The following is a 25667-nucleotide window of genomic DNA, read 5'->3' as shown; positions in this document are numbered from 1 at the left end:
AAATACAGGCAAGATGCAGTTGAGATTCATGTAATATCAATGCAATTGCATCAGATATTGGATACATCCCAGAATAGTTCAGATGCCTCCTTCGCTAGGAGCAGGATTTTTTAATATGCGCTTTCCTGTGTATAAGAGCATATAGGCAATGGAATTTCTGGCTCAAAAGAGAATTTGTTTTCATTCCAAATTGAAAGAGAATGTCAATATCAAAATTACCCCATCTTTCAGATTCTATTAAAAACCTAGTTTTATTAACAGTAATAATTTTGTTTTGAAAGTGCAGCATATATGAAAAATGAGAGTACATTAAATCAATATTTAGCATTATACAAAATTGACACATATCTATTCTCTGTCCTCCAGAAAAAACTTCCTATAAATATTTTTGACAGGCTCTGTTTATACGATATTTGCTTAGACTTGGTTGCAAGTTTAAATATGCCTAATGTAAGAGTCTATCTTTTGATTCCTCCATGTGCATCCTACATCCTTTTTGGAAAGCAGTTGTATCACTGAGAACATTTATGTGAATATAGGACCTCTGGTTATTTATATGAAATCGAGCATACCTGCAGCATATCTGAAAAAGTGCGTGTTATTTATTTAACATACCGTAATTTTGGCTTTTTATCAGTATTTAGCCAAAGAAATAATTATTTCAATGTTGTATTGAGCCCAAAATATTTTTATGTCATTGAGGCGTGCCAACTGTAGTTTGGTTACAGGAATATATTTTCTAATACACTTTTTTTCCTCATATAGTTAGGTAGATGATACTTGTTTTTGAGAAAATTTCTGTCTTTAAAAGTTACTTTTTTTTCCCTACATTTCTGATCATTATCATTTTGCTACATAATGTTATTGAGAATGAACTATTTTTTAACTGCGACAATAAAGCAAACCTGGTTTCAAAATCAGGGCTGAAGTCTAAGTGCTTCCAGTCTCTAGAAACAGTGCAAGTCTAGAGCAGTGCTATACGTCATGTTGTACCTTACTGCTTTTACAGAATGGTTCCAACTCTTTCAAAAGGGGTCAGGCCCTTTTAAAATCATTTTATTGCCTGAATTATGGCAGTTTGGTCTCTCATTTACGCCTGCGCAAATGTTGCATCTAAGCTGCAAAGCTGCTTTCTCAACCTTGTCCTTTTGCAATAAATCAAATAAACCAGGCTGCTGGCATCTCTTGAAAATCGAGGAATGTCTCTTACATTTCTCTAAAGTTTGTGTTTCTGATTTTACTCTAAAGGGTCACCAGTGTTACCAGCAAGAAACAATGTATCAATATCACTGGAAAGAGTTCCAAAATGTCTGTACAAAAAAAAATATATATATTTAAAAGTTAAAATGCAGCATTTATTTTTAAATAAATCCATTTTATATGAAACTTCCTATATGTACAAGAAAAACTGAGCAAGAGAGATGAGTGTAAGGGGAATTAGAAAAGAAGAAGGAGTAGGTTTTTTTTTTAATCAAAACTCTACACATTATAGTGAATTATATATTACACACACCCATATTCAGTGGATGGCAACAGAAAGAGGGACGTAAGGGAAAGAAAAAGGAAGTAGATCTGAATTTTAATCAGCATTATTGGTGATGATGCTATGAAAATCTGAGACAGTCTGAAACACTGAATGTATTGCCTTCATAGTTTTTCTAACACTAATTGCTCATATTTTAGAACATAAGATAGGAATCTTTTCTTCTAATGTGATCCAGTGCTATGAAGATCTAGCCGTAGATCTCTGCGACTGTAACCTTACTGACAGAATAACAATGGAGTATGTAGATCTGTGAGAGACATTGGTCCGCTGTTCTCTTGACTCCTGTCACAGGCCGTGTCATTGTGTTCACAGAGTTTAAAGAGGTGCAGTCACCATCTTTGAGCTGAGACACTAAAAGAAGTTCCCTTTTGCTAGGCTTTATTTGTTGCCTTGGTGAAACGATAACACTTTATAGGAAAACGTATGGAAAGCTATGGGAAAACCCAGTTGTCCTGGCCAAGAATTTCTGTTCTAAAATAGACAGTAGGGTTCATGGTTGTATCAGTCTGTAATGGCTTCTAGGTTTGCCTATACTATAAATATTTCAGCTCTTATCTCCTCTTCTGGAGTGCAATCCCCTCAACATAGCATACCTGAACATAGCATAACATACCTGACTAGGTATTGTTAAGGCAAATGACACTACCGAAGTGACAAAGTATTTGCTTATATGACTTTGAGTTGTCATAAATGTTGTAATCTGCTTCTGTTCTAGCTTCTTCAATCCTGAAGAGAGAGAAGCGGAAGAGAACAAAAAATGTCCATTTTAACTGCGTTACTGTGTACTACTTCACAAGAAGGCAAGGCTTCACCAGCGTTCCCAGCCAAGGGGGAAGCACGTTGGGAATGTCCACTCGCCACAACAGCGTGCGCCAATACACGCTTGGAGAGTTTGCAATGGAGCAGGAGAGGCTTCACCGAGAGATGTTAAGAGAGCATCTAAGGGAGGAAAAACTTAATTCTCTAAAATTAAAGGTAAAAAATTCCTTGGAGACTTTGATCTCTGCCTAATCCACTTAAATAGGCAGTGTTAGGGTCATTCAGATGCAATTTGTGTGTTTTAAACAAAACTCTTCCCTTACTATCAACTCTAATTTCAGTGGAAATACTGAATTTTTCTTTTTTATTTTACTGAAGATATATTTTTGTTTGATAATACCTAGTACTGCTGTAGCTATTGTTAACATGTACCTCAAAGTGCTTTTCAGGGAGGTGGTTGTTTATTCCCTGTTTTCTACAGATAGGAAACAAAAGCAGAGAGACAGTGTAACTTAGCCTTGAACAGGGTGTCCAGCGGAAGTCTGGAAGCACCTGGAAGAGAAAAAGTCTTCTGAGGCCTTGAACAGTGCCCTATAAGACAAGAAATGGTAACATCATGATAATAAGTACAGGAACTGAAACGGCTTATTTTCCTGGCTAACTTGAGCAAATTTGGAAAAAAGTAAGAAACAGTAATACTAATTTTTAATGTACTAATATATGTGATTGTGTAGCATGTTATTACCAGCATGGCTGTTTAATATTTCGCCAAAGGGTGATTAACCGTCTATATCATTCAGTTGATCAGAACTAGAGAATACCAAGTGAAACAAATCTACACTATAGGTTTGAAGCTGACTTTTTAAATATAGCAGAATAGAGAAAATAAATGGTGCATCCAAGGAGAACAGAACAGATGAGAAGATTATGTTCTTAATGTGTCCCTTGTATCTCTTTCAAATTAGTATCAAAACTTACATTTTGGTTGATATTTTTGGTGAGTGAAGCACTTCCTGTATAATTGCTTGTGTCCCATACGTTTTGGGCTTTTTTTCAAGTGAATCCTGTAATTAAAACTGAATAATATTTTGAATTGTAGCCAAACTACTGTGCTGCACAGCCCTTTTTCTTTTGTGATATTATATCTCTGTTTCAGACACCACTACGGTTGCCCAAAGCAATCTGGCATCCACCCAGTTTGAGAAATGCCTCTTAGCGTTTTTCCCTCAGAGCTATATCTGAACCCCTGCAGAAGTGCCTATGACTCTTACTGTTGTAATTACTTTTTCAGTCTCCTAATTGTTTTTTGGTTTAATAGCTAAATAGATGCTTAAATAGTTTATAAAAATTGAACGGGCATAATAAGAACAAACATAACATCACTCAGGACAAGGGGAAATTGAAGACGGATATTTGTACAGGTTGGAAGCAAAAGGCTTGAGTATTATTAATTTAACCACTGAAATAGCGAGATTATACCTCTGAATGTCTTCAGAGCAGGATCTTCAGGAGCATTGTACGCGAATTGAGCTGTGTCAGTGTAACCAATGACTCTGCATAGATCCCTTGGCAGATTTCCAGAACTCAGCTCAGATCATATATTCCCCGGAAATACAGATAGAGGATGAAATGGAGAGATTGAGGAATCCCCTGTGGAATGAGTAACGAATAGTAAGGCATGCAAATATTTCATTTTTCCTTTTATTTTTATTGGGAGAAAGTTAATCAAGAAAGATCATAAATCCTATCTACCTTTAAAGACTAGATGAGGCCTCCTAGCCTTCATCTGTACTGAGTATGGAGCTTGCCTCTGTGTGCTTTCATAATTCACCTCCTGACTGTGATGGATCTTCTTTCTTCTTTCAACTACTTCACTCCAGCCCACTCTTTTTTAAAACACAGACTCTACTTTTGGCTCTTCTTCCAAACACAATGCGTTCTTCCATCTGCCCTATCATGTCTTCTCATGCACCATGAATACTTAAGTGGATGATAATCTCTACTCTGAATGTTAAACTCCTGCAAAATCTCTTCATAAGTATTGAGTGAATAATGAAAGCCTAATTTGCATTCCTCCCTGTGTCTTAATTGTTTCCTTTTCTCAAATGGAAAAATTCTTACCCTACGCTTAATTCAGCAGTGCCAAGATTCTTTTTTCCTTGATCCTCAGCAACTGATATGCGAATGGTTTACTAGCCTCTCTGGGACTAGTAAACTGACTCCAGAGTTTCAGATTCAGATATTAAGAAATCATGGTTAAATCTTCAGAATCCTGAGAGCGTCTTAAAAATTGTGGCGTCTATTTAGTGTTAAATCTTCAGTAGAGTAAAATACTTCTTTTCACTGCAGAGCATATATAAAGGAAACAGAACACTTCCTTCTTTTTTTTTTTTTTTTAATCTCCTATAATGAAAACACCTTTCTTCCCCAAATCTGAAATCGTTGATTTATATTGAAGAATCACTGTAAAGCGCTGAGGATGTTTTATTTGCTTATGACTATTGGGCCTTGCTGATTTCCTGTTACAGAGATGGAAGAGCTGTTTTGCCATTTGCATGAGTTCTAAAAAAGCACAAAAAGGAAAGGCTGTAGAGTTTTACGGTGATAATGTCAGTGATTATGATCTTTATTTGAAACATACTGATAGGGATTTTTATCTAAATTTCTGTACATCTGCAAAGAAAAATGAAGAAAATGAGAAACTGCAGTAAGGCAAAGTTTGTTCAAAAATTATTTTTTGTTTGTTTGAAAAGCCACATGCAAAAGGAAAGAGATTTTCATTTTTTTTTTAATCTTGGTTTTCCTAGTTTGTTAATTTTTTCCTTTAAATTAAACTATTCAAGTCCATAGGTAGAGAGCACTATCTCTTGTAGAATTTGTTAAAAAATAGATATACAGTAATATAGAGAACTGAGACTGTATGTTTATTGTTTTACTTGCTAGAAGTAGAGAGTCAAATAAGAAACTTCTCTCAGTTAAAATCCGAGAAAGATGTTAAAATCATCTTCAAGTGACCTTAGCCATTTAGCACCAGCACTTTGGTGCAGACGCTGCTGGTTGTGGCATACACACTATTAGCAGCTGAGTGTGAAAATTCTAATGGCGGTGTGGGCATAAAGGCCATCTTGTCAGGATGAACGGTACAAGGTAGGCTTTACTTTAATATGTTGCAATTTGAGGAGACATTATGAGTAAGCACAGTAAATTAGCTGGAATGTTCCTTACTGCTTACTCATAATGTTTCCTCAAATGAAGATGCATTAAAATAATTAGCATGACCCTAATAATATTAAGGCTCATGGATCTGTGAACTGATAGATGAAACAGCAGAGATTGTTCTCATTCTGAAAACAGGACAAATGCAAACAGAAAAGGATGTGCGTTTGCCTCTGACCAGAATTATTCTAGGAGTCTTTTTGCTTTTTTTAAAAAAAAGATATATTTTAAAAAATTCTAGCCCTTTTCCTGTCTTTTTTATCTCCATAAGACATTAGGGAATGTGCAGGAATACCTGGCAAGGAATGGTATAATCCTTGAATAGCTACTTTGAAAATCTCTGAAATCTGAAATGCTTTTTCGTGATTTCTTTATAAGCTAGGTAAAAAGCTATTGAAGAAACCTAAGTGTTGTGATTATGATGGTGCATATGAAGGTGCATGCTCAGCAATTTCCAAGAAAAGAAAGTAGCAGCATACTAACTGCATTAGACATACATGAATGAACTTAATTCATTCGGGTCTATGATGGAACTGTCAGTAATTGGTAAATTAGCTTTGTATTAGGACAGAGTGTTCAAATTTCAGCTTTCTAGTCCTGCCTAGGAACATACACAAATCTTTGACTCAAGGCTGTATTCTTTCTAGTGTACATAGTCACGAACTATTTATTTTCTACACTTGGACGGTACAAATGGAAGCCAGCAATTCTAACAGGCAGAATTAAAATGAGCAGATGTTCAATTTTCCTAGAGAAAACTGCAGAAACCAGAAGTATATTTTTTGTGTTGGTGTCCAGTGTAGGAAATTGTAAGGAATAATTTCCAGTTAGGTCAGGCAAAGGTGCTAGGTGTCTAACCTAAATTTTTCGGGTTTTACAGGACTGAAGTGAATTTCGCCCAAGGACTTCACATACGGATTGTCATGAAATTTACCTTTAGGTGATAACTTTTACCCATCTATATGCCAAAGTTTAATTCCGATAAGCAATGTTATCGCAATCAGGAGAACTTAATGTCCCCCTGTAATTTTGAGTAGGAAAATGTAATTTGATGATCCTTTATAATCTTTCTCCTTCTGTAGTTACCCAATCACTTGTATGAGATATGTTCGAATCTTGCTTTTCTCAACCTTTCGTTGAAGTATTAATTTCGTTCTTTACATCTGTGGTTGTGTCACATATTTGGTGTTTCCTCTGCCGGGCAAAAAGAACCAGTCACAAAAACAAAAAAAAATTTCCCCGTCTGATCATTTGATGCAGAGATATTGTATGACTGATATTGTAGCTCCTGTCTATTTGGTTGCAGAAGTACACTGAAGTCCATTAGGAGCAAGTATTGGCTGCTAATCAAACTATGTGATATTTTGATTGATCAGTTATTCTCATTCTGACCATATTTAATCTATGAAATACTGACTTAAAGGGAGGGTATTAAAAAATCAAACAGTAAAATGAAGACTGAGAGGATAACCCAGTGCTCTGAGTGCGGGCTTGTGGTAAGAGACTTGAGTGCCCAGCTATATAGGGCAAGAGGCAACAGGCACAAACTGAAATGCAGGAAGTTCTGTCTGAACGTGAGGAAAAACTTCTTTACTATGAGGGAGACTGAGCACTGGAACAGATTGCCCAAACAGGTTGTGGAGTCTCCTTCCCTGAGATATTGGAGATATTCAAAAGCCATCAGGACACGATCCTAGGCAACGTGTTGTAGGTGACCCTGCTGGAGCAGGGGTGTTAGGCTAGATGATCTCCAGCGGTCCCTTCAAACCTCAACTGTTCTGTGATTCTGAGTCCAAACCATATTGTCATCTTTGCACATAATCTATGTGTCAGCGGATAATAGAATTATTCACTTGGGCTATCTGAAGTAAACACAGTAATTAGGTGATAATCTGAAAGATTTATGAGTTGTTATCATTCTTGTTACCAAAAGACAGTATGTTCAAGCTCCTAGCTAAAAGCAGTGAATATGCTAGGCAGAAAATTACAGATTGTTAAATGAAGAAAGATCAGTAGGCTCCAACTAAAACCCTAGATCTGAACATTTACAGAATTTGCATCTGAAGGTGAATTTTTCAATTTTGGTTCCTCCAAAGCAAAAATAGAAGTAACATCTGGTTTATTGTTCGAATAGTTGAGATCAACTTGTGTTTTGTGCGAGATCTGAAAAATTGTGCGTGTCCATGTTTCCCATTCTGGATAATAAATCTCTCTTAGTTAGTGGTTACCCCCATATTCTCAGCCCCTGAGAAGCCTCACAAATGCATGTCATTTTTTCAGTGTGGTATTTCTAAAGAGAAACTAGAACATACATGATTTTTCTATAATGGGCACCATTAGCATTTGTTCTCTGGGTGACAAATTTGAGAAAAAAACCAGAGGATACAACAAAATGCAGTTTTATATTTTAAAAAAACTGTACTGTTCCATTCCAAATAATGATTTTGTAGACTTTTTTGTTGACTAATAAGAGTGCAGAGTAATCCAGCCAAGGACTCGGGATGAGCTAAAGTGCTCTGAAACTGCAAACTGCTGTCTAATCTCACTTGATGCCCTGGTATTTGACTTTATGGTCTGCTGGCTGCATGCAGTATTCAGCATCTGACTGGTAGGTACTCCTTAATGCTTTTCTGCTGTGTAGATTTACGGGGTGGGAGGAACACGACAGGTTTGGTATGGTTTTGTTTGTGCCTTTGTAAGTTGAGCAGTTGCAGCATTCTCCTCAGAGGTAAAAGCCCTCTGCTCCTAGGACTGAAATTTAATTTTTAACAAATAGTCATAAAATAAAATACAAAAATAATTACAGAAGCATGGACTGGATCAGAATTCTTCCCCCTTCCCCAATTCAATTTTAAATTCTGATAGGCAATTAAATAACAGTGATCTGTTTAAGAAGTGGTTTGAGCCATCTGTATTTTAAACTGTCTTATCTGGAGAAATCAGAATTCTTAGGTCATTCTCCTATTGAATGAAAAAAGAAAGCAAAGAAACATAAATATACTGTACTTAGCTGTTCCTAACTAACAAAAAAGGAAAAATTAAAAAAAAAAAATCTGTAATCTGTTCAAAGGATGGCATTCTGGATTTGAACATTCAGGCTAAGTTGCATATATAATGGGGGTATTCCCACACACTAGCTTCAGGCAATTAATTCAAGATGATTTTAATCAATCCGTGGATTTACCGATCTCTCATTATAGATTGTATAGAAAAGGGAAGACTTCTAATATTAGCTTCTCTCCTAACTCACTGAACTGTAATACATCAAAGTACCTGGTGTAAATAATCTCTCCGTTGCCCCAGGGTCAGGCAGAACTGATTAGGGAGCTCTTTCCCCTTTTTTCCTAGGCCCTATCAAAAAAGCTGAATAATAGAAAATAGAGTAGGAAAAAATATAAAGGTAGTTTGAGAGGACATTCTGAAAATGCCTGCATTTAAGATAAAGAAAGAACTGGAAGTATATGCACATTAAGGGGTTTGAACATTATAGGGATTACAGCCATGGTAAACAAAATGAAATCTGAAATAAAATGAAGGCATTAAAATCTCTGAAGGCGGTAGTTAAGGAGAGAGAGTACACTGGAAAGAGAAGGAAACAGTAATGCCTATAATGCAGAGCTGTGGAAATGGCAGAACACCTCTGCATGAATGTTCTGAATTGCCAAAGGAATGAATGATTACTGATGCTAAGGAGATTTTTTCCTTGTGTAGTGTAATGTATAGTCTTGACACAATATGTAAGCACCACCAGTCATGATACTGGAACTCTTCTTCTCAAAGGGTATTGCTTTTAACCTGACTTTACAAGGAAATAGCTGAGTAATCTTTTTTCTCTGTGATTGCTGTATCCAGTTGCTATAAACACAAAACTGCAATCACAAAGACAGTAAAAAGTCAATAGAAATTCACTGTTGACTAATTCAATTATGCCATGAAGTGACAGCTCTAGTCCAGAAGGTTGTGGAAAGGCCAAATTGTTAATATAAATGGGAAAATTAAAATACCTAACCCAGTTGGGAACATTAAAAAAGCAGAAACAGTGATATGGGTAAGAGTCAGGACCGCTGTCTTACTTGTAATCATAGCTAAATGGAGCGTACGGAGCAGAGGTGACAGGATTTAGTAGGAAAAAACAGTTGACTACATAGTGATAATTTTTCAACGTCTAACACTGAAATGCATAAAAACAGGAAACAGTAGCTATGACTTCAGTATTATATCTCTGTGTGAAACTTGTGTCTGAAAACCTGTTTGGGATAACGGGCCAAGCTGAAATTTTCTGCAGCTTAATAAAGCAAACAGAATTAATTTGAATGCTTATTTTTCTATAGGTAAGAAACAGTCAAATTGCATTCACTGGGAGCCATTTTTCTGAGGTCATGGTGATGCCCATGATGAAACAGTGTTTTAATGCAAACAACACTTGAGATTTCACCAGTGTACAAATATCACATAATTTATATCATATCCTATTTACAAAAGTATGGATGGGTCCACGTGCTCTGCTAGTGTAAGTCAGTAGCCTCAATTCAAAACATTGCTGAGTGCACAGTGAACGTTGGGAATATCTTTTTTTGTTCTTCCATTTTAAGCACAATGATTTCATAGAACTATAATCAAAGAATAAGCATTAATTTCATGACAAAACAGTCATATAACTGCACTTGCTACAAATGTTTGCTACATGGTACTATGCTCAGTATGCATAACTTGAGATTGAGAAAATATATCTCCTTGTAGCGAACGTTACCATCCGTCTCAAAATTTTGTTAGCGCTTGCTATTCTTTTGATTCTGAAACAATTTTTCTCTTCAGAAGAACTTTAATAAAATCTCTAGCTCTATAATATGGCAGATATAGCAAGCCAGCTGTACCATGGGTAGGAAGGTTACCCTTTCCTCAGCACAGTAGATGAAAGAATGTGGCCTTTTTCATCTTTTTCTTTTCTCCTTGAATACATACACACCTTTCTATAAGAAATGATTTACAAGCATGTGCACTGAAGTGTGCTAATTCATGAAAGCGGTATTGGAGTTTTATGCTTGATGCTAATGGTCATTTAATTTTGAAACAATTTTTAAAAGATTTGAGAGGAAAACTATACGTAGGAGATAGTTTAGGGAACTCATAGTGCTAGGGAACTCTTATTTACAGACGGTCAAAAATTCATCTCGTTAGGAAACAAGCACAAATTGTCTAAAAGCTTTTCTCAAGATCCCCCAGAAAAGGTTAACACCACATTCCTTTGTTTCTTAGTTTATTCATTAGCAACCTAAGAATAATCTGGACTGGTTAGTGAAGCACTAAAATATATGATGGCACAAAGCTATTTAGGTTATTTTCAGGACCTAAGAAGACTATAAAGAACTTCAGAAGAGCTATACGCATGAGCAGCATGAAATTCATTGCAAATAAATAAGAAGTAATGGAGGTAGAAAGTAGGTAAAATTAAGCGATTTACAGATTCAGAAATAATAAGCAGATACAGGCATCTGCCCAAACACTTCAGTGGAAATACTGCTCAGCTGTACAGATAGCAAATATTGGGCGGTTGTTGGGCTACATGAGGAACAGGACGGAGAACACTACATAAAATACGTCATTTTAGAAATCTCTGATGTAACCTAATCTGAAACAGTGCTGGTAGGAGAACTACTAGCTCAAGAGGGATAATGAAGAATTACAAAGTGCCCAGAAATAGGAACTAAAATAAATTAAGGGCTCAGAAAAATTATCTTATGCAGAAATATCCTGAAGGCTGGAATCTTATAAAGTCATGATATCTGCCAAACTACAGCCTATGATAAAGGACATAAAGAACAGCTAAGAAATTGGAGATTTAGAAGACATTCAGTTTCATGACAACTGAAACTAAAAATGCAGATTTAATTAAATGAATTGCCTTCTCATCCCTATCTGTGATTATATTATAGAACTTGCTGACAGCTGTGGAGACCAGAACAAAGCATGACAAGCAATAGGATTTTTACATATGACTTTCTACATTTGTAATTCATTACACGCATTTACATATATGCCACATATTTGTAAGTATAGTCTACACATTATGTTAATTGTTCTGTATTACAGATGACAAAGAATGGTACAGTGGAATCTGAAGAAGCTAATACCTTGACACTGGATGACATTTCTGATGATGATATTGATCTAGACAACACTGAAGTAGATGAGTACTTCTTTCTACAACCTCTGCCAACAAAAAAGCGAAGGGCACTGTTACGAGCTTCTGGGGTGAAGAAGATTGATGTGGAAGAAAAACACGAGCTGCGGGCTATCCGCTTGTCCAGAGAAGATTGTGGCTGTGACTGCCGTGTGTTCTGTGATCCGGAAACTTGTACTTGCAGTCTTGCAGGCATAAAATGTCAGGTAAATATCTATATTGTTGTCATTATTTAAATAACAAGGGGTGGGTGGGTGTGCATGTATTTTTGTTGTTGTTAAAGTGGTAAGTAAACATGTTATGGAAAATCATTAGATGAATTATTACATGATGATGCTTGTGGATCTCAAACTAGTTTTTTAAGGCCCAGATTTAAGAGTTTACTGTGCGCAGTACAAACCTATCTCCTTAAAAACGTTATTTATGTTACAATTGGTTTAGGTATAAACATTTAGGTGGTATTTTTTCATTCACATTCAAATACACTGCTCCTCACGTTCTTCTTTGACCTTTGTCTAAACGTTCAAATGGAGGCAAGAGAAGAATCAGTAGCCTGCAGATGTCAGAAGGGATATTAGCTTTTAGTCTAGAGATAGTTCACATATCGTTCAAATGTGAATTATAATCCAAACTCAGTAAGAAGCAGTAAATGAAACCCTGTGATACTGCCCTTACTTAACATGCAAATATCAGAAAAAGAGAGTACAACCACTAATATGTCATGCAGTTTTCCTCTCTGAACTGAAAAGGTATTTTATGTATGTCACACATTTACATGGTCTCCTATGTACAGCTTTAAATGTTCCAAAACGTCCCTTAAAAGATGTGTCCACTAATTCTCTTGAGTAGGTGTTAGTACCTGAGTTGATTTCTTCATGAATACTTTTTTCATAATCACGTAAATCCAAGCAAAACTCTCTCTGCTGTTCTAAATAATGTATTCCTTCCTTTGCTGTTTGTTTTCATCTTCAGGTGTCTGGACTAGATCAGATAGACTAGACACTTTATTTGGTTCTCCTCTCCATTATATTTGATGCTTAGGTATCATAGCGTAGATGATGAAAAATCACAGCCCCTAAGCCATCTGATTGAATTGCCTGATTTGTGGATTCACTCACATTTTTAGATATTTAAGATAGGCGTTATTAAATGCGTAAGTTCTGCCCACAGTCTGTTGAGCTTATAACATTGCATCTACAATTCACTGAAATGTCTTTTAAAACATATTCAAGTTTCCATTCCTACCTCCTGTGGTCAGGTGTCCCCCTACTGGAAACTTTATAAAGCTTTTTATACATAATTCATGTTTCATTAGGTTTCTGATTTCCATGATTTTCATCAAATTTGATAACTTGTTTTTCTGCTAGTGATTTTGTCAGGATTTGAACACAACATTTAGTGTAGCTGTAGCAGAGCCATAAATAGAAAAACTGTGTATTCTTTGTTCCACTGTGCAATGTGTACAGCTATGAAACGAAAACATATTTTTCCTATTGTGCAACATTATAAATCCATGCCTTACTGTTTCTTGCAGTATTGCTAACTCCAAGGTTAACCATCTGAATTATTGTTATTTTGGGTTATTCTCACGAGTACTTCTCAGGTGAATCCTACTTCACTGTTTTATTTCTCTAGGCTGTCTAGGGTCTGTCATAACACCAGGTTTATGATAAGCATTGTTAATCTGAGCTTTTTTTTTTCCTAAAAGGTGGATCGTATGTCTTTTCCATGTGGTTGCACTAAAGAAGGGTGTAGCAATACAGCTGGTAGAATTGAATTTAATCCTATCCGTGTACGGACTCACTTTTTGCACACAATAATGAAACTTGAATTGGAGAAGAACAGAGAGCAGCAAGTTCCTGCACTAAATGGCTGCCACAGTGAGATAAGTGCACACACTAGTTCTGTGAGTCCAGGACCCCATCCAGCTGACTATTCAATTGCAGAGAATTTTGAGATTGAACCTGAACCTCAGGCTGCAGTTATGCATTCTCCGTCAGCTGAGGACTTGGACTGCCCAGGAGAAGACGAGGAAGAGGAAGATGGGAGTAGCTTTTGTAGTGGTGTTACAGATTCTAGCACACAAAGTTTAGCCCCTAGCGAATCAGATGATGATGAAGAGGAGGAGGAAGAGGAGGAAGAAGAGGAGGAGGAAGAAAAAGCAGATGATTTTGTGGAAAGCATGGGCTCCCATGCTGACATGGTGCCTCTTCCTTCTGTCCTTTGCTACTCTGATGGCACTGCTGTGCATGAAAACCACTCTAAAAATGCCTCATACTACACTAACTCTTCAAATCTGTATTACCAAATAGAGAACCATATTGCTGGCGCTCCTAACCAGATTGGTGAGACTTACTCGGAAAGAGATGCTGTCAAGAATGGTAGCCTTTCTCTGGTGCCTTACAACATGACATCAGAACAGTTTGTTGACTACACGCGGCAATCAGAGGAAACTTTTAGCAGCCCTCATTACCCTTCTCCAAACCCCTCTGTGATTGTTTGCTGCTCATCAGCTGAAGGTGATAACAGTGCTCCATGTAACAGTTTATACACTGAACATAGGCCAAGCCACCCTCAAGTGGAATTTCACTCATACTTGAAAGGTCCCTCTCAAGATGGATTTGTTTCAGCTTTGAATGGTGACAGTCATATACAAGAGCACCCTCCTGAGACTTCATTAAACCTCCCAGAAAAGAGCAGACTGCACGAAGAGTGCATCAAGTCACCAGTGGTAGAAACGGTACCTGTTTAATATTAACATTATTCTAGGACTGAATTCCTTTATTAAATGCACTCAAATTGGATTTCCTAGAAGCTTACAGTTTTTTTAAAGATGTAGCCAACACTTGGACTATGGTCAACGTTCCAGACACTATTTTTTTTGAGATATATTGGCAGTGGCATTGCAAAAAACAGTTCATGTAAAGAGTTAAAAAAGAGACACTGTCTTTTGATTTAAAACAAAAAAGTATAAGTTAAAAATATAATTTCAAAGTAGCCTACCTATCAAAGTATGTGAACCCTGCCAAGCTTTGTGAATCAACGCTTCATGTTTTTGATTGTCGGGCCTGTGCAAGATTGTTTAAAAAAAAAAAAAAAAGGTACTTTGAAATAATCACGTTTAGGGTCCTGATTTTCAACATATCTGGAAAGATGGTGAGTTTTAATGTAAAAGTAGTTACTGTACAAAATGTTTTAATTGTTCTGTACTGTATGTATTTAATTTATGGTAGTTTAGTACTCATGTTTTGATAAAAATGAACAGCATTTTCATTTGAACAGAAGATCCATATCTAGTAACAAAGAGCATGTCCATCCTTTTCATCTGGAGTACCATGTTTTTTGTTTTGTTTTGTTTTTTAACGCCATTCCTGGTAATTTATCTTGAAATGCATTTTTAGAGTGTACTATTTTCTCTTTTTACTGTTTTTGACAAACAGAAGAGTCAGAAAGGGGGCATTTACATTTTCTAGAAAGATGAAAGGTAGACAATCTGCCATTAAAATTTGAATCAGTGGCATTCTCAGAACTGACCTCCCCCTCCCCAAAGAAAAATGATCTTGTATATAATGGCAAAGCAGTAGTTTAAGCTTGCACAGCACCTTTTAGCCCTACAAAACATTCAGATATAAATATGCACTTTAGTGCCATTTTGCATACTTTATTAACTATGGGAACTGTGAACTATTTTGGAGAAATGCCATAGCTCCAGAATCTGAGGTACATGTAACATAACGGCATCCTAAAATTCATTGTAACAACAACAACAAAAAAAAAAGGTAAATTTTCCCAAGCCAGCTTATGAATATGTCAGCAAGCAATTTATAAAGGCCAAGCTTGCCGATCACAGCTTAAATGAAGCATGGAAAACAGTGTGCGAATGTCTAGGTGTTCCTAAATATTTAGCAGTTTTTAGAAAATATAAGGCTGCCTTTTTGTTTGTTTACTCTTGATCGTATCCCAGATTTACAGAGCTGCTTGGGCTAATTAGATGCAGGAAACCTGCGTATTCAAGGAGGAACATAGCTTCAGAAATTACGTATCTGTGACAGTTTGCAAGCAAACTATCAAATGCATCATATGGATATCTGTTACCTTGTACTCTCTTTGTTTTATAATGAGAAGGGAATTACAAGACCTACTATGGTGCAACCTTAAAGAAGTTATTAACAGAAGTTGCTTTCTTCTAGAGAAGGAGATGTAGGAGCCTGTTTTTCTGTACACTGAAAATTCTGCCCTGCCTTATTTTAATTTCAAAATCTGTGTTGATATTTTTGTTCTAATGCTGAAATATTATTTATTATTTACCCAGTAGTTTGAAATGTAGACGTGTCTTACTTGCTGAATTAAGGATCAGCATCTTAACTTTTATCTAGTCAAATCTAAATGGCTAGCAGTATGCAGGTAAACACAGTGTAAATTTTAGCTCTGTAACAGTGACTCTTCTGATTAGAAGTTCTTTATAACAACATGTACAGTACTCCAGTAGAAATGATGGCCAGACTTAAACTTGCTTTTTAAAAAATAAGGCGACTTAACTGTTTTTTAATGAAATCTGTGCACAATGATTTCCAGTTTTTATTTTTACATAAATTGGCAAAAGCTTTTTACTCCATGTAGTAGCCAGGAAGGGTATTTATTTATTTATTTATTTGTTTCCACACCAAGTCCTACATGTTTTATCTTTATAAGAATTGCATTAAAAAGTCCTAGCTCTCTAGGGACTGGATCCACATTTGCAAAGTATTCCAACTCCTGGGAAAGTGCAGTCAGGTTGATTCTCTGTTCAGCAGTTCCTTGGCTCTGTTCCTCTTATTCACAGAATACTCTAGCCTCTGTCTCTAAAGATTGAGTAGCCAGGTAAATGCATGTACTCTCCACTCTATAGAGTAAATACCCACCTTTATTTTTAAAGAGAAACATGTTAGGAACCGTTCATGAAAAGTTCTGCATGTAAGAATGAAAACTGTATAACTCTATTCAAGATATTTTACAGGCAAATATAACAAGTCTCTATATATAGGCATCTTGCATTAACAGTAGGCTTAAATCTGGCAATCTTACTCAATCAACACCAGCACCAAAAGCACAAATCCCTACTACTTGAGCTGGAAGAGTAGCTATGAATCAGGAGCCGCTTTTTAACCTCAGTGTGTGTTGGCCACTGGAGGATATGCTCATGCACACTTCACCAGGGTATTACTCTCAGGGGAAAGTTAAATGAAATATTTGTGTTTCATTATTCACCCCCTTACCGAGCAATAAGAAACTTACTTTCTTGGTCCCTATGCTTTCACATGAAAAACATCCTTGATAATATTAGCAAGCACAGTAAGTAAATAACTTTATAAAATACATCTCAGCTAGCTTTAAAATACTGAGATGGTGATTTTTTAATATTTCCATTGGCACAGGCTTCAGAGCCAGAATTCCGTAACATTAGCATCTGTATCAACTTCTGCGTACCTAGATGTATATCTTCTATGCCGTTGTGGCATCAGAGATGAATACAGCTAAATTCTCTAAAGCACGCTGCACAGGATGACAAGTAGCCGAAACAGTGAGGGGTAAAGAAGGCAGTGGCTATATAAAGAGCTTTGGCTACACTATTTCCCCTTGCTTAAAGGAGCTAGTTCATGAGAGTTGAAAAATAAAATATGCCTAGTAAAGATTAATATTGAGAAAAGAGTCTTAATTACTGGGCCATGGTGTAGACTAGTGTAGATGATTGATAGTAACACTCTCGTTTTGTCCTTCTTCAGCTGATCTGCTGTTTCATGATCCAGATTTGATTTCAGGATACAAACGAAAGAAATCTTGTTTAATTCTTGCAACAAGTTTAAAAGTGAAATCTTTGTTTATAATAATCGACAGAAATTTCCTGGTAGCTATACTAAAATTATTAACAAGCCTTCTAAGAGATATAAAACTGTTGTTATACTGAGGAAAAAAAAAGAACCCCATCTTCTGTTAATATAGGCTACACCTGTTCCCCAGACAACTCTTCTAGCATTTATAAATAGACCAGCGTGAAAAAATAATCACAGTCCTAACCAAAGTAGATATGCTAATTGGGCTGTGAAATTGAGAGTAGGCTCTAGAAACCTACCCCTTGGTTAGACTTTCAAGTTTTGCTTAGAAGGAAGATAAGAGTCATCATATAAGGAAAAGTAGGCTTAATAAATCATGGGATGGAGAATTTTTTAGTTTCATTTTTCTGGGCTTATAAATAATAATATATGATGTGTCCCATTTCCCAGGTAATTATCATTAATGTTGATAACCACGCCTTTCCTTATGGTTAGGCTTATTTCTGTGTGCTAAGAGTTAGTTATGTTAGTAAATGATAACCATAGAGCAGCGTGTGCTTCTGAATAGATCTGGCATATCATTTGTCGAAATGTTTACTGATAGCTGTATCAGCTTTATTTCCCAAGGTATTTAGCTACAAATAATTATTCGTAAGAAGGCAGATAATAAACTAGCAGACAATTCATGATTACATAGAGGCAGTTCAGAAAAATTAGTAATGAGAAGAAAAGCATGTCCCTCTGTAAGAAAAAAATAGAATTTCCACACTAAAAATCACTGAAACAGCACATAAAACTGACTTTTTCCCCATAATTTGAACTTTGACTCTCTTGGGAAATGCATTGTTAAAGTTTATGTCAGTTTATAACTGATGTTAGAGGTGAAACTGGAACTGAAATTCCCGATCAGCTGTATGCTTTTCAGATCAGAAAGTTTTACTATTTTGCATTCACACAACTTGCTGATCATGATTCAGAATTTGAGTTAACCTCTATCATTTTTTTTAAAGGTCATTTGATTATTCTCAGTATAATCTTCACGTCTCAGTAGATCTTCAGTATATCTCAGTATATTCACAGTATATCTTCACTTGCTATAAATATGGTTCAGCCCTCTCACTGATCTGTTAAATTGTTCTGAGTCAATTAAAAATATTATCCTGCCTTTTGTACAAGTTCTAAAGAAATTGTGTGTTGTGTTCATGGTGGTATTACTCACTGGATTGCTAACAGCTATAGATCCAGTTTCTCCATTTACCTGGGTGTCCTATTTCAGTAAATGCCCTAACAAACCAATCATGTAGCACCCCCACAGTACTTGGGAGTCTATCATCATCTTCAGTAAACCCCATTAGCTTGATAAAGATTGTATACATACATTTGTGCAGAAAACAGAAAACGTGCTATGGATTTGACTATTTCAGATGTTCATGACCTCTTGCTAAAATGTGATCTACTGAACAGAGTGCTAGGCTAGGACAGAAGAGAGCTGGGCTCTGTTGTTGGCTTTGCTTTTGTCCAGCTTTGTCACTCCCCTTCTCTGTGCTCTGATTTGTAAGGAACTTGGATGTGCAGTGATTAAAACAAAATTCTGTAGAACAGCCAAAATAGCATTCACCTCTTTTTGGCATGATAACTAAATTTCTGTAGTACGAACTAAGTCACTTTCCCAGTCCAGCCCAGTCCAGCTCAAAAGTGAATAGAAATTGTACCACAGACAAGAAACAGCGAAAGCAAGCTCTTCTTTCCTGGGACCAAGTTAAAGAGCAGAAAATTTAATAACAAAGTTCAAGGTAAAAATGGGAAAATTACAATAAAATATATGTTTAATATATAACATTTACCTATTGATTGCTTAACATTAGAGCAGCAAGACTGTAGTTTGCCTACACCATCACACAGGGCAGCAAAAGCAGCCTTCCTTCTTTGCCAGCTTAATAATTCAGTCAAAACGCCATGCCTAGGCTGCCTCTGAGGCAAGAGGCGCCCTTACTCAGTGCTAAAGCAAAAGAGACATTGGACCCACAATATTGTTTTAAGGGCATTTGCTAAATAAGAAACTCGTGTCTATACTGTGGTCTATACTGTAAAGCAATGTCATGATCTGGGCTTAATTATTGTGCCAGTTGTTAAATTTCCTGAAGGAGTCAGGAACAGACATTATAGAGGATGATATGAGAAATCCTTAAGTGTTTAGGGATGTTAAGCTTTCTTACTAGGGCTAAAGAGTATCCTCTACTTTATTATGGTTACAGAACATGTGATGTAAAATACATAGAAAAAACAAATTAACTCAGAGAATATATTCTATAGAATTTATTTCTAAAAATATTAAATTTACTATTTTTTTAAAATAGTAGAAAATTACTGTTATTTTTCAGAAAATAGAAGAAACATGGAGTGTAGTTCATTAACATATTCCTTAGTAAGAGAAATCTCAACATTTGCCTTTTTGAATGTTTCCAGAAATTTCTTTTAAAACACAATGTACCTTGTTGAATTAATTTTGCTGTTCTCAGTAATCACTATGTGCTAATTAATAATTGTCCATTTTCTCCAAGAGAGAGATGTGCAATCCACAGCAAGACCATTGTGAAGTGATGAACAAGTGTGATTTAGTTGTAAAGACATCTCAGCGAACATGTGCTTGAGTTGTTCCTAAGTGCTTCCTGTCCATTGTCTCTTAGCCCTCCCAAATCAGAGGCAGTTTTTAACTTAGTTGCTAGTAAATATGCCACAGGGTCATTGCTATCACTTAAGGAGAAGGAAAGCTAAAAAAACACCCTTCAGAACTTTCCAACACCCTGTTAGCTGATATCAAAGTTTTGTTATAAGAACATCCAACTTATGAGACATCTCAGTGTTTTGTAGCTTTTTTCTTTCCTCCCTTCACCTTAGTCTCTGAACTGGGTTTGTTTTACAATAGGGCTTTTCATTCAAAAAAGTTGGAAATGTGCGTGAGGGCAACTCTCGTGTCCTCTGTACTATCCTTGACTTAGCTAGAAGAGTTACTTTTATGTTTCAGTTAACATTAGCACACAGATCAATTGGAGCTTTGGTGAAAGCCAGCCCCCATTGGCTCTGAATAGAGAGACTTTGGGGCTGATCCCAACAGGGCGTGGAGAGGGAGAGTCTGCAGACATGCAAACAAGCTGGAAGGAAACCTACCTTCACCAGCTGTAGACTTACGGTACAAGGTCCTCACTGTCTTCTGACCTGCACAGATCTAGGGGAAGAGTGTCGCTCTTGATGTAGCACAGGATGAAAAATCCAAAATAAGGGAAAGCAGAAAACCATCACCTACAGAAACAAAAAGTTTCCTTAAAACTACCACTCTGAAACTTTTTTTTCCCTAATGTAAATGCCCTTTTGTAAAATGGAAGTGAATTAGATCTGAAAAAGGGGAAAATTACAATGTGTGTGGCTTTACTACTGCATAGGCTTCATGGTTAGGACAATGCCTAGCATGTAGAAGGTCCCACCAACTGGAGAACCATATTCATGATACTCTGTAATGTTACTGCTCAGTTGGGAAGATTAAGATAGTCTTTCATCCAGGCTAGGAAAAAAACTTCCATTTCTTTGCTCAGTTATTTTCATTTGGATCTTAGCAAGTTGTTTTTTTTTTTTGTTTTTAAGCTTTGTTACGAATGTCAAATGGAACAAAGTCAAAAGATGTTTGTCTCACATGTGTGCTTTGCTAACTGTGCACTTTTTCAACAACCTATGAAGACTGGATTAGCTTTTCTGTATGGGCAGGAAGAATGATGGAAGACATAAATCAATACCACTATTCTAACCCAAGGATCAAGATAATTCTTTGGGGTGTGGGTGGCTAGACCCTGGGAGGAGAAAGGGGAACAACCAAAAGGACAATACAGAGGAAAGGAAGGAAGAAGGCAAGAGGTAGATTGGTGAAAAGAACAATTTTTTTTTCTTCCAGAGGACAAAAGAAAACATAACCAAAAAAAAAGGAGCAAGGAGGGAAGTGTATTTGTTCACTACGAGTTACGTCATGTTAAAAAATTATATGAATTATACTAATTAACACATTTTAAAACAGAACCATGAACTCACTGCAGACAGGAAATGTCATTTTTACGTAGCAGTTGGATGTAGATGAACATTAAATAAAACATTATCCAACAGCATGGGGTAAAAATAACAAAACAAAAGAGGACAAAACCCCCAGAAACACCACTACCGTATCTCCTCTTTGTCTCTGTCAACTGCAAAGGCATGTTTAATACTATTTTAGTTAACTTGGCTCCCAGGCACATGTTCTAATATAACCAATTTCTGAGATACAAAAAGCACTGAAGGCAAAGGAAAAATAGGTGCCCTTCTCACCAGCAATTTAGCTTGGGATTTTCAAATGAGACTTTGTACAGCTGCTTAGCTGGTAGCTAATTCCTCTAGGTTTCTCCATCTTAAACTTTTTTTTAAAGGAGTTCTCCACTTTCTCCACTTAGGTATGCAATTTGGTTTGGGATTATGGGTGACAGTCAGCCTTGCTGGGGTACTGGGGCATTACTGTAAAAACAGCCACCCATCTGCCGGTTTCTGATAGGCAGATTGAGCACAGATGTTCAGCTTATTCAAAAGATTACCTTATCATGTGCAGCAGCAGCTGATTCTCTTAAAACAAGACCAGAAAAAAGCATGCTGTTTTTTTCAAACCATCACACACAAAATACCACCACTTTAGTTCTCACGTAACAATGCCCATGTAACAATGCTTTAGCCACTGGGCCCTTCTTTTAATTGACTGACTGTAGGCACTTCTGTGGAAATATGTCTGAAGTGTAGTTTGTAAAACATGTTTAAAAAGTGTTTGATGTAAAATAAGCGTTAGACATTTAACAGTGCAAAAATAGTAAAAATTTGTAGATTACAAATCCGTTCCTAACAGCCTCAGCCTGTAATAGTGTCTTAGTATAAAAGTTGATCTTTTAAGTTATATTGCATTCTGGTGTAATAACCTTTTGAAAATAAATTTGTTAATACAGATGTGCTGGTTAATACCCATTAACATAAAACAGGGCATTTTGTTATTTTGATTTGATTCCATCTACGGACATTAGATAGCAATTTTGTAAAAAAAAAAAAAAAAAAAAAATACAGTTCTACAATAAGTGTTTTCATTGTTTTAATGAATACAGACTATGTCAAATTTACACTGTCTATTCCAGCCTTGTCTTTCAAAAGATTCTCTGTGTATATATATATATATATATGTCTATATATCTATAGATATATAGATGTATATCCCCATAAGAATGTAAAATTGTTTTTGAAATTTTTGTTGCCAAGCGGTAAATAATACACTGCAGCATGGATTCAAAAGCATTTAAGTTTATGGTGTTTCAGACATGTAATCTATTCAAATAGGACTAGTAAAAGTGTGGTATAATTGCAGCCATATGTTTAAAATTTGTACACTACTTCTAACTTTAGCAATTTTTGAGAAAAATAATTATGTGAAGTAATTAACATTTTCCATTACAGATAACCTTACATGCTAAAATTACGGCGGTCTCAACAGAAAAGCAACATTTTTAATTGGACTGCTACTTTAAAACTGTTTGAAGAAGTGAAGGGAAAGAAAGCTCACCTTAAAATACGTACATGAAAATAATTCTACAGCTTCATGAATTACACGTTTCCTTTTTCTTTTTTTAAAGTTGTAACATCAAAGATGCCAAAGGGTAATATAAGCTACAGTAATATTCAACAGAACGTAACCTAGACCTTATGTTGTAATAATTTATTCAAATTAACTGTATTCTTCTGTATTTATATTTTCAGTATTTATTATGAATGATATGGAATTTGATGTATTTATTGTGGCTTATTACTGCAGTGTATATATTACAAAAATGAGCATTTTTAAGTCTTAACATTAGGGTTTTTGTTAATTAGTGGCACTTGTATTGGCTGTATTTTTATTATATATTGTACAATATATATTGTCCATTTGTTTGCAATGAAGTAAAACAGGTTTCTACGTTACATCAGTGGTGCATCTTATTTCTACTGTGCAGTCTGGACATTCCTCTCTTGTCTAGCAGTACGAGGATTAGTAAGTACTACATCTCCTCCCCCAGACCCACACAGGGCCTCTCAAAGATGCACTATGAAATTTCTAGCATTTCTCCCATTGCCCATAGTCTGATAGCATAAAAAGAAACAGTTTCAAAAATGTTTTTCAACTGAAGCAGCATAACATTTTTAAGAAATGAATATAAATACCTTGTTTGGTGTATCTGCTTGCACTTTAAGGAACACTACTGTCTACACTTTTCTTTGGCCAACAGAATAAGCTACGCAATTCCTCCACACACTTCATAGTAAATTTGATCAGTTTGGTTATAGATTAATGGAAAAGGTTTTCAACATACGTTAAAGAGAAAAAAAATTTTGCAATCGCTCCCTCTGGTGGACGTTTTTTCAGCAATTTTATATAGCACATCATTATTTCAGCAACTACAAAGGCATATAAGCCATACTGTTAGATTTCAGGACAACCAGCTTATTATTTTTAAAATTGCTGGTTAACATTCCTTTATTATGACAATAATTTAAAATGCCATCTTTATGACATTTATAAAAACAGCACTTCAAAATTTGTTTTTCGTGTTGCCCTGAGCTGCAACCAGGATAGAGGAAAAATAATGTTTTGACATGCAAGCCATAGATTAAAATGAGCAGAGAAAGAGGAAACTGCATTAGGGACATAGAAAAACCTACATAAACTTAAATTAAGCAAACAAGGGTGCTATTGGACATGTCTACCTTTGAGATTACTTTTTTGTAGAGATTATGGCTTTAGGAGTAAAGGTCACTTTAGCAACATAAATGTTATTCAATAAATAAATCTTATTTCTTACCCACGAGCATATTTATTCCTGAAACTCATCTATCCTAAGCAACTGAGGCAGCATCTATCAGAAAATAAATAACATCTTCTTTTTTTAAATTATTTTGCATGGATATAAATGGCTGAATCGTCATTTCCTAGCTTTTCAGTCTGTGAATATAATGTTGATCTGCTTTAAGCAACATTTAAGTGCAATTCCTTTTATAAAACCAACCAGTCAGAACCTTCATCATGTAAAACTATTTCATGAGGAAGCAGACTGGGCAGAGCATTCAGCATTTAGTGGATTTCACGTTCCTTTGCCAAATCTAGGGAAAGCAATGCGCAATTTCTAGTCTCTGTATGGAAAGCTGTACAGTTTTAAATCCTGGTATCCTGATCCATTCCCCTCTCCGCAGATGAATGGCACCTCAACTGGAAAGCAGTATTTCTAAAACAGCTCTTTCCCCATCCTCCAATCCCCTTTCCTATTCTTTTTCTTCTCCTGGTTTCCTACGCAGTGATACTGCTTTACTTTTAAAAGTTTGTTGCTTCCTCTAGGCAGTTGCAATCATCTTTTAATTTCTCCATCCAACTGTGAAGAAATTTAACATTTAAGCAAGACACACTAAAGTTATTATTTCTACCCTTTAAAAAATAGAAAGTCAAACTAACATTTGGATTATAAAGGACAGAATCAACTATTGGAAATTTAACTTTAAAAATATACTTTTAAAAACACTTAAGAGGATAACCTGAATTGAAGATTTAGTATTTATAATGCATCAAATACTTTTAATAAAATCAGTCATTTTTTTTTAACATGATAAAATTAAACTAAGACTTGAAATACTATTGTGCCATGGAGGAGACAAAGGCAGTTTTGGACAAAAGATTTTCTAAACGATGCCCCAAATTGAAGAACGTAGGAGATAGGTCAAAGTATAGAAAAGAAGAAAAGATTACGTGCTCCTTCCTTGGAATTTTTTTCAGAAAGTAGAACCATAATGGGAACCCCTCTGCAAATAGTTCAGCTGACTGGCTATGATTCTGACAACCCAGCCACTGACCTCACACCTCCAACATCTCCATCTAGTATTTTAATCTTGATCAGATGCATAAAATCACATAAGGCTAATTAAAAAAAAATCTTCAACATTTTGTGAAGGAAGTAGTGACCACAAGTTCTTTCAGCTTCTCATATTTCTCAGTTGTAGTAATTCAGTATATTTAAAGAAATGCATACAGTACACCATCAAGTAGATAAAAGTCAGCGGAACAATATAGAATGTACAG

General features: G+C 35.8%; 1 protein-coding gene across 7 annotated transcripts in view; it reads left to right on the top strand.

The window, feature by feature from the left end:
- The window catches only part of CSRNP3 (cysteine and serine rich nuclear protein 3), a 112456-nt gene extending 88932 nt beyond the window's left edge, over positions 1 to 23524 (top strand). For all 7 annotated transcript variants that reach the window (XM_068948754.1, XM_068948755.1, XM_068948753.1 and 4 more), the window contains 4 exons: positions 2262 to 2521; positions 11612 to 11908; positions 13411 to 14858; positions 23021 to 23524. In XM_068948754.1, coding sequence (XP_068804855.1) covers positions 2262 to 2521; positions 11612 to 11908; positions 13411 to 14454 — 1601 coding nt within the window. In that variant the 3' untranslated portion in view covers positions 14455 to 14858; positions 23021 to 23524. The remainder of the gene's footprint in view (positions 1 to 2261; positions 2522 to 11611; positions 11909 to 13410; positions 14859 to 23020) is intronic.
- Positions 23525 to 25667: the final 2143 nt, after the last annotated feature.

Source organism: Struthio camelus, chromosome 6 (genome assembly GCF_040807025.1).
Source record: "Struthio camelus isolate bStrCam1 chromosome 6, bStrCam1.hap1, whole genome shotgun sequence".
Taxonomy (NCBI): domain Eukaryota; kingdom Metazoa; phylum Chordata; class Aves; order Struthioniformes; family Struthionidae; genus Struthio; species Struthio camelus.
This window is presented reverse-complemented; position numbering and strand designations above follow the sequence as displayed.